This window comes from Penicillium concentricum (genome assembly GCF_028827145.1).
Source record: "Penicillium concentricum strain IBT 3081 chromosome Unknown utg000002l_segment0_segment0, whole genome shotgun sequence".
Taxonomy (NCBI): Eukaryota; Fungi; Ascomycota; class Eurotiomycetes; order Eurotiales; family Aspergillaceae; genus Penicillium; species Penicillium concentricum.
The window spans coordinates 5,326,482-5,338,383 of record NW_026622755.1 but is presented as its reverse complement, the minus strand read 5'-3'; the positions used below and the strand labels follow the sequence as shown (position 1 = coordinate 5,338,383).

At 50.6% G+C, this 11,902-nt stretch overlaps 6 protein-coding genes across 6 annotated transcripts; 5 read left to right on the top strand and 1 right to left on the bottom strand.

The window, feature by feature from the left end:
* Positions 1–977: 977 nt before the first annotated feature.
* Positions 978–1,498, top strand: N7517_005683 (uncharacterized protein; the record flags this gene model as incomplete). The annotated part of the gene is made up of 2 exons (XM_056723413.1): positions 978–1,430; positions 1,490–1,498. The coding sequence occupies 2 exons, from the start codon at positions 978–980 to the stop codon at positions 1,496–1,498; spliced, it is 462 nt and encodes a 153-aa protein (XP_056579663.1).
* Positions 1,499–1,758: 260 nt separating this feature from the next.
* On the top strand, positions 1,759–2,313 carry N7517_005682 (uncharacterized protein; the record flags this gene model as incomplete). The annotated part of the gene is made up of 1 exon (XM_056723412.1): positions 1,759–2,313. One exon carries the CDS (start codon positions 1,759–1,761, stop codon positions 2,311–2,313), a length of 555 nt encoding a protein of 184 aa, XP_056579662.1.
* A 259-nt stretch (positions 2,314–2,572) lies between these two features.
* N7517_005681 (nucleobase:cation symporter-2 family protein) lies at positions 2,573–4,477 on the bottom strand (the record flags this gene model as incomplete). Its single annotated transcript, XM_056723411.1, has 4 exons — positions 2,573–3,873; positions 3,931–4,110; positions 4,164–4,330; positions 4,386–4,477. The coding sequence occupies 4 exons, from the start codon at positions 4,475–4,477 to the stop codon at positions 2,573–2,575; spliced, it is 1,740 nt and encodes a 579-aa protein (XP_056579661.1).
* Positions 4,478–6,232: 1,755 nt separating this feature from the next.
* Positions 6,233–7,656, top strand: N7517_005680 (stearoyl-CoA 9-desaturase sdeA; the record flags this gene model as incomplete). Its single annotated transcript, XM_056723410.1, has 2 exons — positions 6,233–6,470; positions 6,527–7,656. The coding sequence occupies 2 exons, from the start codon at positions 6,233–6,235 to the stop codon at positions 7,654–7,656; spliced, it is 1,368 nt and encodes a 455-aa protein (XP_056579660.1).
* Positions 7,657–8,240: 584 nt separating this feature from the next.
* On the top strand, positions 8,241–10,690 carry N7517_005679 (M3 family metallopeptidase; the record flags this gene model as incomplete). The annotated part of the gene is made up of 2 exons (XM_056723409.1): positions 8,241–10,432; positions 10,498–10,690. Coding segments are annotated over 2 exons (2,385 nt in total), but the record flags the coding sequence as incomplete, so codon positions are not given.
* A 558-nt stretch (positions 10,691–11,248) lies between these two features.
* Positions 11,249–11,779, top strand: N7517_005678 (uncharacterized protein; the record flags this gene model as incomplete). The annotated part of the gene is made up of 1 exon (XM_056723408.1): positions 11,249–11,779. One exon carries the CDS (start codon positions 11,249–11,251, stop codon positions 11,777–11,779), a length of 531 nt encoding a protein of 176 aa, XP_056579658.1.
* Between the last annotated feature and the right edge of the window lie 123 nt (positions 11,780–11,902).

Below are 11,902 nucleotides of genomic sequence, written 5' to 3'. Positions count from 1 at the left end.
TCTATGTGAACCTCAATGCAGTAGTGAACTCCCAATCAAAAAATCCGGTGATATTACCCCCTTATATCATAATTTTATGGTGTCTTAGATCTCCGTGGGTAAAGACAACATGGTGAGACAAGCTTCTTATCATTTTGGCGCGGTTGAGTGCATCGTTGTATGCCGTATCCGATGAGATACCACCCGACCAAGCGGGCCGTATAAGGTACTCATCGAGGTCTACCTCCGACTCAAATGGACCGGCAAAATGATTAGGGACCCGGACACTCCTTATTGAGGTGCCTTGAGGAGAGCAAATTCTTTGCCCACCCCATGAACTTGACCAAGCTCGGATAATCTCTAGATAGCTTTTGAGCTCCTCTAGAATCGAATTTTTATCCACGTCGCTAAGTGTCTCGTAGACCCGACCTAATTCTTCGCCAGGCACGCGAGTCATAAGAATAGAGACAGGTGCATGGGGTGTATCGGGATGGTCGCCATAGCAAATCACCCTTGGAACTGGGAAACCCCCCAAAGTTGACGCAGTCGTGGGTGCGTTGGCCAAGGAGTCGATGGTATTTGGTCACTTAAGACTGGTCGGACATTGTCTGGCCATGTGAAATCGGGCATGATGCAACGAGGTATCAGCTAATATTTCATTTCAAGAGAGTGTCCGAAGTAATCAAATCAGAGTTGTAGAGAATATCAAGGTGGAAATGGAACTACCAACAGCATCAGATATGCAAATCTATGAGATTTGAAAGCCACAGCAAATACTTACCGTGGATTGTTCCCTAGGTCAAGTGTCCTTGGGAGGGATATTGCCGACTTTGAGGGTCACTTGGCTTGCATATTTCGGTGAATAGTTAACCGGCCCGACCAGATACATCTGGTATATAGTCACTAAACACGGGAAATCGCATAAGGCCTACAAATTTCTCCCTGCTTGTCATTCCGCCTACTTCAATCTCACATCCTACATTATCCACAGTTCCCTCATGTCCCATGCGAAGACTAGGGCCATATGCCCTTCTCACAGCGACATTATCCTACCAATGCAAGACCCGTATATGACCCGAATCATCGATGGAAGGAAGAACTACGAATTTCGAAAATATTGCCTGAGACCTAGCGTGAAACGAATCTGGTTCTATCGAACTGCTCCACACTCTAGTACCACGCATGTCTGCGAAACACTATCTGCGCGGACGCGGAATTCCGGCGATCCTCCATTAGAAGAAAACGGGTTGGGTAATGCCGAATTTAACAATAGACACAAAGACTGGGATGGCTATGATTTTTCCTACAACATGGTCACTGTCTGTGAGCTCCGGCGGCCGATTGCTTTGAAGGAAATGAAGGAGAAGCATGGTTTCAAATTGGTACCGAGGGGTCTTGTCTATCTACCCAAGTCGATTAACGATTGTATTGATTTGAATCAGCAGAAGCTAGTAAGAGGCTAATATTCACCTTGTTGAGACTATGCTAATATATAGTAGCTGCATGATAGGAGGAATAAAGTCCTTGCCTCAGGTCTTCCGGTACCTCGCACTAGTAATTGTGAAGTTGATGGATGCAAACGTGTATCTAGAACACTCTAGAGATTAGCTCTATACTACATACATTTCTCTTCAGTAGTTGTTTGTGGTAGCCACCGTAACAACCATCATCCCTGTCATATAATATTCGAAGCTTTGTTGTCGATCCTTGGCAGTCGCCCCTCCATCTCATCCCTCTTGTATCCATTTATCTTATGAATTCTCTCCATTATTTGTCAAAATGACCGATCCCACCTCTCGTATCGAAGCAAGACAAAAGTCCGCAGAGATCAAAAAGAAACAAGCCGAAAGCCTCGCAGGACTCCCCCCAAACACCCTCCACATCAGCCTCTATACCCGCTCCGACCCACCACTCCCAACCGACTTCCACTGGGCCTTCTACCTCCACAAAGGCATTAGCTCCACAGCAGGAGGAACCAAGTACCATGTGCGAGGCATCGGCGGCGGGTGGATTGTCGGACACGAGGCTACAAACGGGATCTTCGCAGAGAATTTCCTATGCGTGATAATTCAGATCGCAACAATTCCTCCATTGGCGCACGAGCGTGTGGATGAAATTATGAGGAGCTATGATGAGTCCCTTAATTCGATTCCGGGGATTACGTGTCGGGTGTGGATACTTACTGTGCTGCGGATACTTGTTGACGAAGGGTTTGTGCATTGTGATATTGGGGAGTTGGAGAGGGATTGCTTGAAGTTTGGGAATGAGCATAGTACAGCGGCTAGTGTTAATGAGCAGCCTCGTCCGGTTGTTCAATCGCGGGTTTCCTTTTGACATTGCAGAGAGGAGAGGGTAAAAGACTACAAGAGGATGAGCCGAGTTGAGAAGGAATCATAGCTTGTTCGCTGTTATTATTATTCATGATGGTTCCCACTGTGAGATCCACCGAGGGGCTGCTGGACCTCATTTGTAGAGTGCAGAAAAAAGATCCGGGAATATCAACATAAAATTGCAATATAGGTATTAAAAACAACGCTAAGGGCAAAGCTAGCCCCACACAAACTCCATATATAACAGAACTATACACCCAAGATCAGGCAGTCTTGATAGGCTCCGACTGCTCGGGAATATTGATTTGTACACGGCCATCACGGCCATCATCCGAGTCAGTCGACTCAAAGATGGCAGGAACATCATCAGGCTCGTCAGGAATGAAGAGGTTGAGGAAGATGCCGAGAAGCGCACAGATAGCAAAGCCATTCTCCATGACCAGATCGACAGCATTGATCAAGCCTTCGAGGGCATGGTTGTCACCCTTGTAGGTGAAGAAGTAGCTAAACCATTCTGGCAGGAGTGTGACACCCATTCCAATGGAGAAACTAGCTGTGAGGATGAACCGGTTGCGACGGGTGGGGTCGACAGACCCAATGATGCGCAGACCACTGACTGCCACCGAACTGAAGAGGAAAGCGGTCATACCACCGAGGACGGGGCTGGGGATTGCAACCAGCGCAGCGGCGAACTTGGAGAAAATGCCCATAATAACCAGGAATAAGCAGCAGCAGTAGCCGGCGGTGCGGTTAGCACATTTCGTCAGCGCAATCACACCGTTGTTCTGCGCGAAGACGGACATAGGGCTAATGGTCATCAATCCGGCCAAGAGACAAGTAATGCCGTTACCCAAGACACCACCTTGGATTCGGGAATCGAAGGTATCCCCCTCAACCTGGAGGCGGGAGACATCACAGGTCGCGGTGATATCACCAATCGACTCCATCATAATAACGATGTATAGCGCGAGCAACGGCAGGATGAGCGGGGGGTACACCGACAGTGGGAAGGTGTGGACCCAAGGGAAAGAAGCCACCGGTGCAGCAGTGATACCGGAATTATCGAAGTAGTTGCACGCGGCAGCGACGATCGAGCCAACCAACAGGCCAACAATGACGGAGCAACTCTTGAGGATAGGAGGACCCCAGCGCTCGCAGATGATGATAGTCACAAAGACCAGGAAACCCAGTCCAATGAACTCGGGGCTTCCCCAGGGTAGAGGGTGCGGGGCGCTGGCACTAGGACACATTGCGCGGGCGGAAGGGTCAAACCCACAGGATGCGCCACCGGCCCAGTCCTGCATCGCGGACTTGATGAGTGAGGCACCGATCAGAAGAACTGTTGGGCCGGTGACGAGTGGGGGGAAGACGCGGGCGAGGATCTTGCTGCTCATAAAGGACATGCCAATTTCGAGGAGGGAGCAGAGACATGAGGTGCCGAGGAGAGCGCCATAGCCTTTTGGACAAGGGAGCTGTGTTCCATCTTCGAGAGTGGGACAGTAGCCCGATTTATACATTTGGGAGAAGGCGCCTTGAGCAACTGTGATTGTTGAGAAAGATGTACCTGTTTGAACCAATTAGCATCCGAGGCGGGGTTTCTGAGGAATGGGGAAGTTCTTACCAACGACTGACAGTAGTCCAGTTCCGATATAATATTTTGTTCCCTTAATATGTAACCGGAACATTTGAATGGCACTCAGCAGGCCCGACACGATCAATGAAGTCGAAACCAGGTACTGGTAGAGCTCATCACCGAAGTGGGCACCGCCTGAGCCGCCGAGCAAAATGGGTGGTGAAATCACTGATATTCTTTAGATTTTGCTTGTATATTCGTTGGGTATCTCTGTTACTCACCACCAGCCAACATTGCAAGCGCATGTTGCAACCCCAGAATCAATGCGAGAACGACTGGGACGCGGTCTTCGAGACCGAAGAACGGAGCGGATTTGCGAGCTCGCTTTGTGAATGGTAGTCGTGGGATGAAGAGGTATCCATAGTCGTAGTCACCTAGTAGACCTTCTCTGTTGATTGTGAGTCAGAGCCCATGAGTTATATTTATTTATTTTGAAGCCATACCGTGTAGTAAAAGTCTTAATAGTGTATCGCACTTTGTCGCCAATTGTGCGCTTGGGCGTACGATCGGGGCCGATCTGGTCTGGACCGTCCATATTGAATGTTATAATGAATATACTAGAGATTCAACACAGGACGTTGGTTTATATTTAAAAAAAAAAAAAAAAAACCCCCGATATTCGGTAACTCTAAAATTCGAGCCCTGGAGGTCAAACGGGATGACTAAAAACAGGGAGACTCCACCTGTGTGGGAGTGATATGCAAAAATTCTGTTATCGGACAAATAGACAGGCCATTAGCAAGTGCAAATGGGGGCGATTAGCAAGAGCATCGCATAACGTGTTGGCCGCTTGACTCTATTCAGTTAGATTCCCCGCGTTATCTGGCGTTGAGAGTTTGGCCAATAATGGGGCATCTTAAGTGGAGAATAGATAAGGTCGGGGGGAGTTCTGTTTAACTGGAGAGTTCCCGAGTTCCCCCATATAATGTGTTTCGATATTGTCAGAGTTGTGTATCCAGATGTATCCAGATGGATACACAGGGATAATGGAGTCAATATAAGACACCTCATTGGTGAAGGAGTATACCGGCAGTCTCCTAGGTACAAAGTATGTACTCCGTACATCCCGAAAGCTTACAAGTTAGCTCTCCACTTGACGAATGGTCTCGCTATCTTCGGGTTTATCTGAGATCTGACAGTCGGAGGGTGCCGTGGACAGAGATGTGGAAGACTCCGGTCTCAAGGTTCACTCCGTCAAGGTTCATCGTTATCAGACTGCTGATAGGGATATTCGTGACGATCGTATAGAATCAGATGTTGTGATTGTCTCGACTCGTTCAAGTAGTCACACCTCCGCGTACAACTTTAGGTGGTTGAGCGGGAGCTAACGTATGCTTTGGAGCTCGGAAATCCCCCGTTTCAGAAAAGTATGTTCCCTATCCTCACTGCCATTCAAATGTTCATTTGTCTTCATTGAACTCAATGTCCATGGTGGATCATCAATTCTCATTTCTTGACTTATGACTTGAATCTGGATTCGATATCCTTCATTGTGATGTTCGTTCTTTCTTGGGCACGGGTTCCTAGGTTGAATCATGATCTGCTTAGTATCGAGGATATGACGGTTTTCCAAGAATGAACCTTGGAAGTCTCGGTGATTCGATAAGATTCGCTTCAGTATCTCGCACATTCCATATGAGAGTACACCGTACTCCGTACTTGATGCGATGACTTCACTTGTATGTCCAGTTTTCTCGACCATTCACGGAAGGGGCGGGGCTCGGGCCAATGTTAGGTCGGGAAATGCATCCTGTAAGGAACGCTAGGGGTGTCAACCACTCTCTGTACAGCATATTCATTGCCTCCTTTCCTGTGAAAGATGATTGGATCAAACAGAACTTATCCCTAGAAATCCCGAGGTTCAATATATCCCTCGATGGAACTAACCTCCACCCGTGGAACCCCAGTGCTGGGATAAATGATGACCTAAGCATATTTGCCATCAAACGCTGATTGGTCAATGACTGCCTGAGGCACCAAAGCGTTGGGGCTGGCTGGACCCAACATTCGCCAGAAAGCGATGAGGCACGCCACTCCCGATCAAAGGACAGCACAAAAGTCGACTTGCACAAGCCTATAAGGCCAATTCTTCCCTTCTTCTGTTCTTTTTCGCCTCGGGATCTTGTGACGCTCAATCTTTGCTTTCATTTGATTCGTCTTTTAGCCCTATTTACCCCATCTACGTTGGCGATCAGTGCCCCGGCTCCCCAACGTTGGTCCCAAGTGGGCCCAAGTATAAAAAACCCTTTGGTCCTCCTGGATTGAAGTTCCCTTCTACCACATCCTCATCATGTCGTCCAAGCCCGATGCTTCACGCCCTCGGGCGGCTGACACCAAGAAGGTGCACATTGCCGATACCCAGATGACTCGCCAGAACTGGTACAAGCACGTCAACTGGCTGAATGTCGCCTTCATCATCGGCGTTCCCATCTCCGGCTGTATCCAGGCTTTCTGGGTGCCTCTGCAGTTGAAGACTGCCATCTGGGCAGTCATCTACTATTTCTTCACTGGACTGGGCATCACAGCTGGTAAGTAGTTCTATATGTGAACTGAATACCGAACATGAGCTGACTCAATTATTCAGGATATCATCGTCTCTGGGCTCACTGCTCTTATTCCGCCACTTTGCCTCTGCGTATCTGGCTCGCTCTGGTCGGCGGCGGTGCCGTCGAAGGCTCCATCCGCTGGTGGGCTCGTGACCACCGTGCTCACCACCGTTACACCGACACCGACAAGGACCCTTATTCCGTCCGCAAGGGTTTGTTGTACTCTCACCTGGGATGGATGGTCATGAAGCAGAACCCCAAGCGTATTGGCCGCACCGACATCACCGATCTGAACGAAGATCCTGTTGTCGTCTGGCAGCACCGCAACTACATCAAGGTCGTGCTCGGCATGGGTCTCATCGTTCCTATGCTCGTTGCCGGTCTCGGCTGGGGTGACTGGTACGGCGGATTCGTGTACGCGGGTATCCTGCGTATCTTCTTCGTTCAACAGGCTACTTTCTGCGTCAACTCGCTGGCCCACTGGCTCGGCGACCAGCCCTTCGACGACCGCAACTCTCCTCGTGATCACATCATCACCGCCCTGGTCACTCTCGGCGAGGGATACCACAACTTCCACCACGAGTTCCCCTCGGATTACCGCAACGCCATCGAGTGGCACCAGTACGACCCCACCAAGTGGACTATCTGGTCGTGGAAGCAGCTCGGTCTCGCCTATGACTTGAAGCAGTTCCGCTCCAACGAGATCGAGAAGGGCCGCGTTCAGCAGCTGCAGAAGAAGATCGACCAGAAGCGTGCCAAGCTCGACTGGGGTACTCCCCTCGACCAGCTTCCCGTCATGGAGTGGGATGACTATGTCGAGCAGACCAAGAACGGCCGTGGTCTGATCTCCATCGCCGGTGTTGTTCACGATGTGACCGACTTCATCAAGGACCACCCCGGTGGCAAGGCAATGATCAAGTCCGGCCTTGGCAAGGACGCAACCGCGATGTTCAATGGTGGTGTTTACTACCACTCCAACGGTGCTCACAACTTGCTTTCCACCATGCGTGTCGGAGTCATCCGTGGCGGTGGCGAGGTTGAGATCTGGAAGCGTGCTCAGAAGGAGAACTCCGAGTATGTGCGTGATGAGACAGGCCAGCGGATTATCCGGGCCGGTCAACAGGTCACCAAGATGCCCGAGCCGATCCCCACTGCAGATGCAGCTTAAACTGAACCTTTTATGACATGTTTTGCATTTGTGGGTAGGGTCGGTGTTGGCGTTTTCTTTCTTGTTTCATCAAAAGCGACCTGTGACGCACTTCATAGATAATCATGAATTAGAAACGAATTTTCATCCTTAGATGGATATATACTTTGGACTTGCAACCTTTCGTAGTGTCGATTGTAGACTTGAGGTTAGGTAGGTTTGAGCTGAAGAAAATGTAAAGTGGGGGGGGCGCTTGGCCTTCACATGTCAATCCTTCCAAAATGCCATTGTCTCTACCTGGATGTAGTACATGGATGTACATGGGTGTACCTGGTTGTACCTGGTCACTGCCTTGGGCCTTTGAAACAGACCCCTTTGCTCTGTAGGCAAAGACATAGGGAAAGGTGGATTCCATCAACGTGCATAGGACTATGGCTAACTATTGGAATTGATCTATAGATTATAATATATGACAGATCACCTAATCCTGGAAGATTTGTGTTTTTGGCCATCTATAAACAATTCTATAAGCCTACTACTAATAGGGGTCAGTGGCTTGTATTCTTTCTCTTTGTAAAAACAACTGCCAAGACAGCCCTGTGTAGATATCTGTCCCCGCAATCATGGGCAGTTCCAGATCACCTGACAACTTCATCTCTCCCTCTTTCCCCTTCACACGTCGAATACCGCCCATCATTACTTTAACCTCTCGTGTCCACCTGGTCATTGCTCTCTTAGCCATCCTCATCGTGGCGCCCTTCCTCCGTATCCCCGCCCGCCTCTCATCTGTGCTGGGCCAATTACGTACCAACGTACCAAGACGACTCTTGACAACCTCCAGCATGGCCCCCGCTCACCTCCGGACGCCACCCCAGGCACCGCCTATCTTTACGGCCACTCCGCAGTCATTGATGGCTGATGCCGAACGCTTGATCAAGAGCTCGCGTGCCATTCAAGACAAGGTGGTTGCGGAGATCAAGCCCGAAGCCGCAACCTTTGCCAATGTTATCCGTCCCCTCGCCCAAGATGACAACGAGATGGGATTAGAGTCACACATCCTGGGATTCTACCAGGCTGTATCAACCGACTCGAAGCTGCGGGATGCCTCTTCCAAGGCCGAAGAGCTGATGGATGAGTTCTTTATTGAGGCAGTCATGCGTGAGGATGTCTTTGGTCTGGTCGACGCCGTACTGCGCCGCAACGAGTCTCTCGACCCCGAATCACGTCGTCTGTTGGAGAAGGAACACAAGGACTTTGTCCGCAATGGGCTTGGCCTGCCCGCCGGCCCTCAGCGGCTCCGCTTCAAGGAGATCAAGAAGCGGCTGAGCCAACTGAGCATTGAATTCCAGAAGAATCTGAACGAGGAGAACGGTGGCATTTGGTTTACCCCTGATCAGCTGGATGGTGTGCCCAAGGATGTTCTAGACGGTTTGAAGAAGGGCGAGAGCGAGAACGACGGAAAGCTTTGGCTGTCGTTCAAGTACCCCGACCTCTTCCCTACCATGAAATACGCCATCGACCCTGAGATCCGCCGACAAGTCATGATCGCCAACGAAAACAAGTGCAACCAGAACGTGCCCCTCTTCCGGGAATCCATTATACTCCGTGATGAGGCAGCCCGTCTGATCGGCTACCCTAACCACGCTGCCTTCCGTATCGAGGATAAGATGGCCAAGACCCCCGAGACCGTTAACAAATTTTTGGGTGATCTTCGGGACAGACTGACCGCTGGCGGTAAGAAGGAGACACAGAAGTTGCTGGATCTGAAGAACGCCACGGACCCCAAGGCCGATGGCCGCTACTACCTGTGGGACCACCGGTTCTATGACCGTCTCATGCTCGAGAAGGACTACTCGCTGGACCAACAGCTTATTGCTGAGTGGTTCCCCTTGCAGACCACCATTGAGGGTATGCTGAAGATCTTCGAGGAGCTGTTCGGTCTGGAGTTCGTTGAGATCATTGGCGAGGACCGGGCAGCCATTGCCCCGACTGGCCAGGGCAACGACATTGTCTGGCACGAGGATGTTCAAGTGTACACTGTGTGGAACGATGAGGGTGAGGGCAGTGGGTTCGTGGGATACCTGTACCTGGACCTGTTCCCTCGCGAGGGCAAGTATGGCCATGCAGCCAACTTTAACCTGCAACCCGGCTTCGTTGATAAGGATGGTAACCGCCGATTCCCCGCCACCGCCTTGGTATGCAACTTCACCAAGCCCCAGCCTAAGAAGCCTAGTCTGCTGAAGCACGACGAGGTTGTGACCCTCTTCCACGAACTGGGCCACGGCATCCACGACCTTGTGTCCCGGACCATCTACTCCCGCTTCCACGGCACCAGCACAGTGCGGGACTTTGTTGAGGCACCCAGCCAGATGCTGGAGAACTGGTGCTGGACACCCTCACAGCTGCGCTCTCTGAGCCGACACTACTCAACTCTCTCCCCAGAGTACCTTGCTAGCTGGCAGGAGGCTCAGCAGGGCGAGAAGGCCACCAGCCAGCCCTCAGAGCGCATCCCCGACGATGTGATTGAGAACCTGATCCGCACCAAGCACGTCAACGACTCCCTGTTCAACCTGCGCCAACTGCACTTCGGCATCTTCGACATGACCGTGCACGAGCCCAAGACCCACGCTGACATCGAGGCTCTTCCTCTGTCTGCGACATACAACCGTCTCCGCCAGGAGATTACCCAGATGGACGGACCGGAAGCTCTGGGCGCTGGCAGCGAGTGGGGCCACGGCGAGGCGACCTTTGGACATTTGATCGGAGGTTACGACGCTGGATACTACGGATACCTGAGGTAAGTTTATAAGTTGATTCTGTTGGTTTCTATGTTGTTCAAATACCGATGATTTTCCTCTGCAGCTCCCAAGTCTACTCCACCGACATGTTCTACACCGTCTTCAAGGACGACCCCATGAACAAGGCCGCTGGCCGTCGCTACCGCTATCAGGTTCTGGAAAAGGGTGGTAGCCAGGATGAGATGAAGACTCTGACTGAGTTCCTGGGCCGTGAGCCTCAGACCGATGCGTTCTATAGGGACCTGGGACTGGCGTAAGCTGGTGCGCAACATTTACCGCTATCGAAGCTTATGACCGGCTTTACACTATGAGATTCCTTACACTATACCTTTATTAAATTATATCAGAGCTACACGAATGCATATGTTCTGCTCATGAATGCTGAGCAGCATTTTAATAGCTCCTCTAACTTGAGCTAGCTGTATTGTAGCTAACATTGAAACTTGAAGCTGTAGACATCAGATCACACAGTTGATATACTGATAAGCACACCGCCTTGTCATTCTGCAATTCTTCGCAACAGCTCTCTTTTTCTTGATTGCCTCATTGTAGAACATTGGCATACAAGACAGCACAGAGTCTTAGATCAAACACGTCAATACAATCACCTGTAAGCATCTACTAAGCCGCCTCCAGTAGAAAGATAATACCGACTCAACCCCGCGCAAAAGACTAACCAAGACCCCAGCTTTCGACTCGCATCACCGACATAGCAATCAATCCACCAGTGCGCACCAGTTCTACCTTCTCTGCCCCTATCAGCTCAAAAGTGCGAGCCAATAAAATATCTCAACACGATACCACCAATTCCCAAAATGACCGACCAACGCCTCCCAATCCAAACCCAACACTGCCGCTTCTGCAACCACCTCCTGCTAGCAACAACACGCAACATAAGCACACTCCCACGACGCGGCGGCGAAGGCAAAGACAAAGCGTTGATCCTACCACTTGAGCGCAAGAGCTCAACAGACGGGGACGTCGAAGCCGAACTCGAAGAAGAAGCCAAGGCAATAGAAACGCCATCGCGCAAAGCAAGACACGCCTCTAACCACACGACGCTCCTACTGGCCACTACGGTCCCGGATCGGCGGGCAACTGTTATCCGGCGCGACGACGGGATTGAGAAGAGGATTCTTTTGAGGTGTGGGCGATGCAAGGTTGTTGTGGGGTATTATTTAGATCGGGTTCATTGGGCGTCTGCTGGGGATCGGGGAGTGGGGAAGGAAGATGAAGAGGAGGAGCGGCCGCCGGCTGTTTATCTTCTTCCTGGGGCTGTTGTGGAGACAGAGAAGTTGGGTGGTGAAGGGGTTGGAGAGAGGGAGTGGAGGGAGTGGGCTGTTTGAATGTACAATTACAATGTGCAATCTACAATATAGATGTAGATGTATATCTTCTAAGGCGATACCCCAGACCAAAATAATACAGTGTATTTGATAAAAACATACAAGACGAAGGTTCCAACGCGC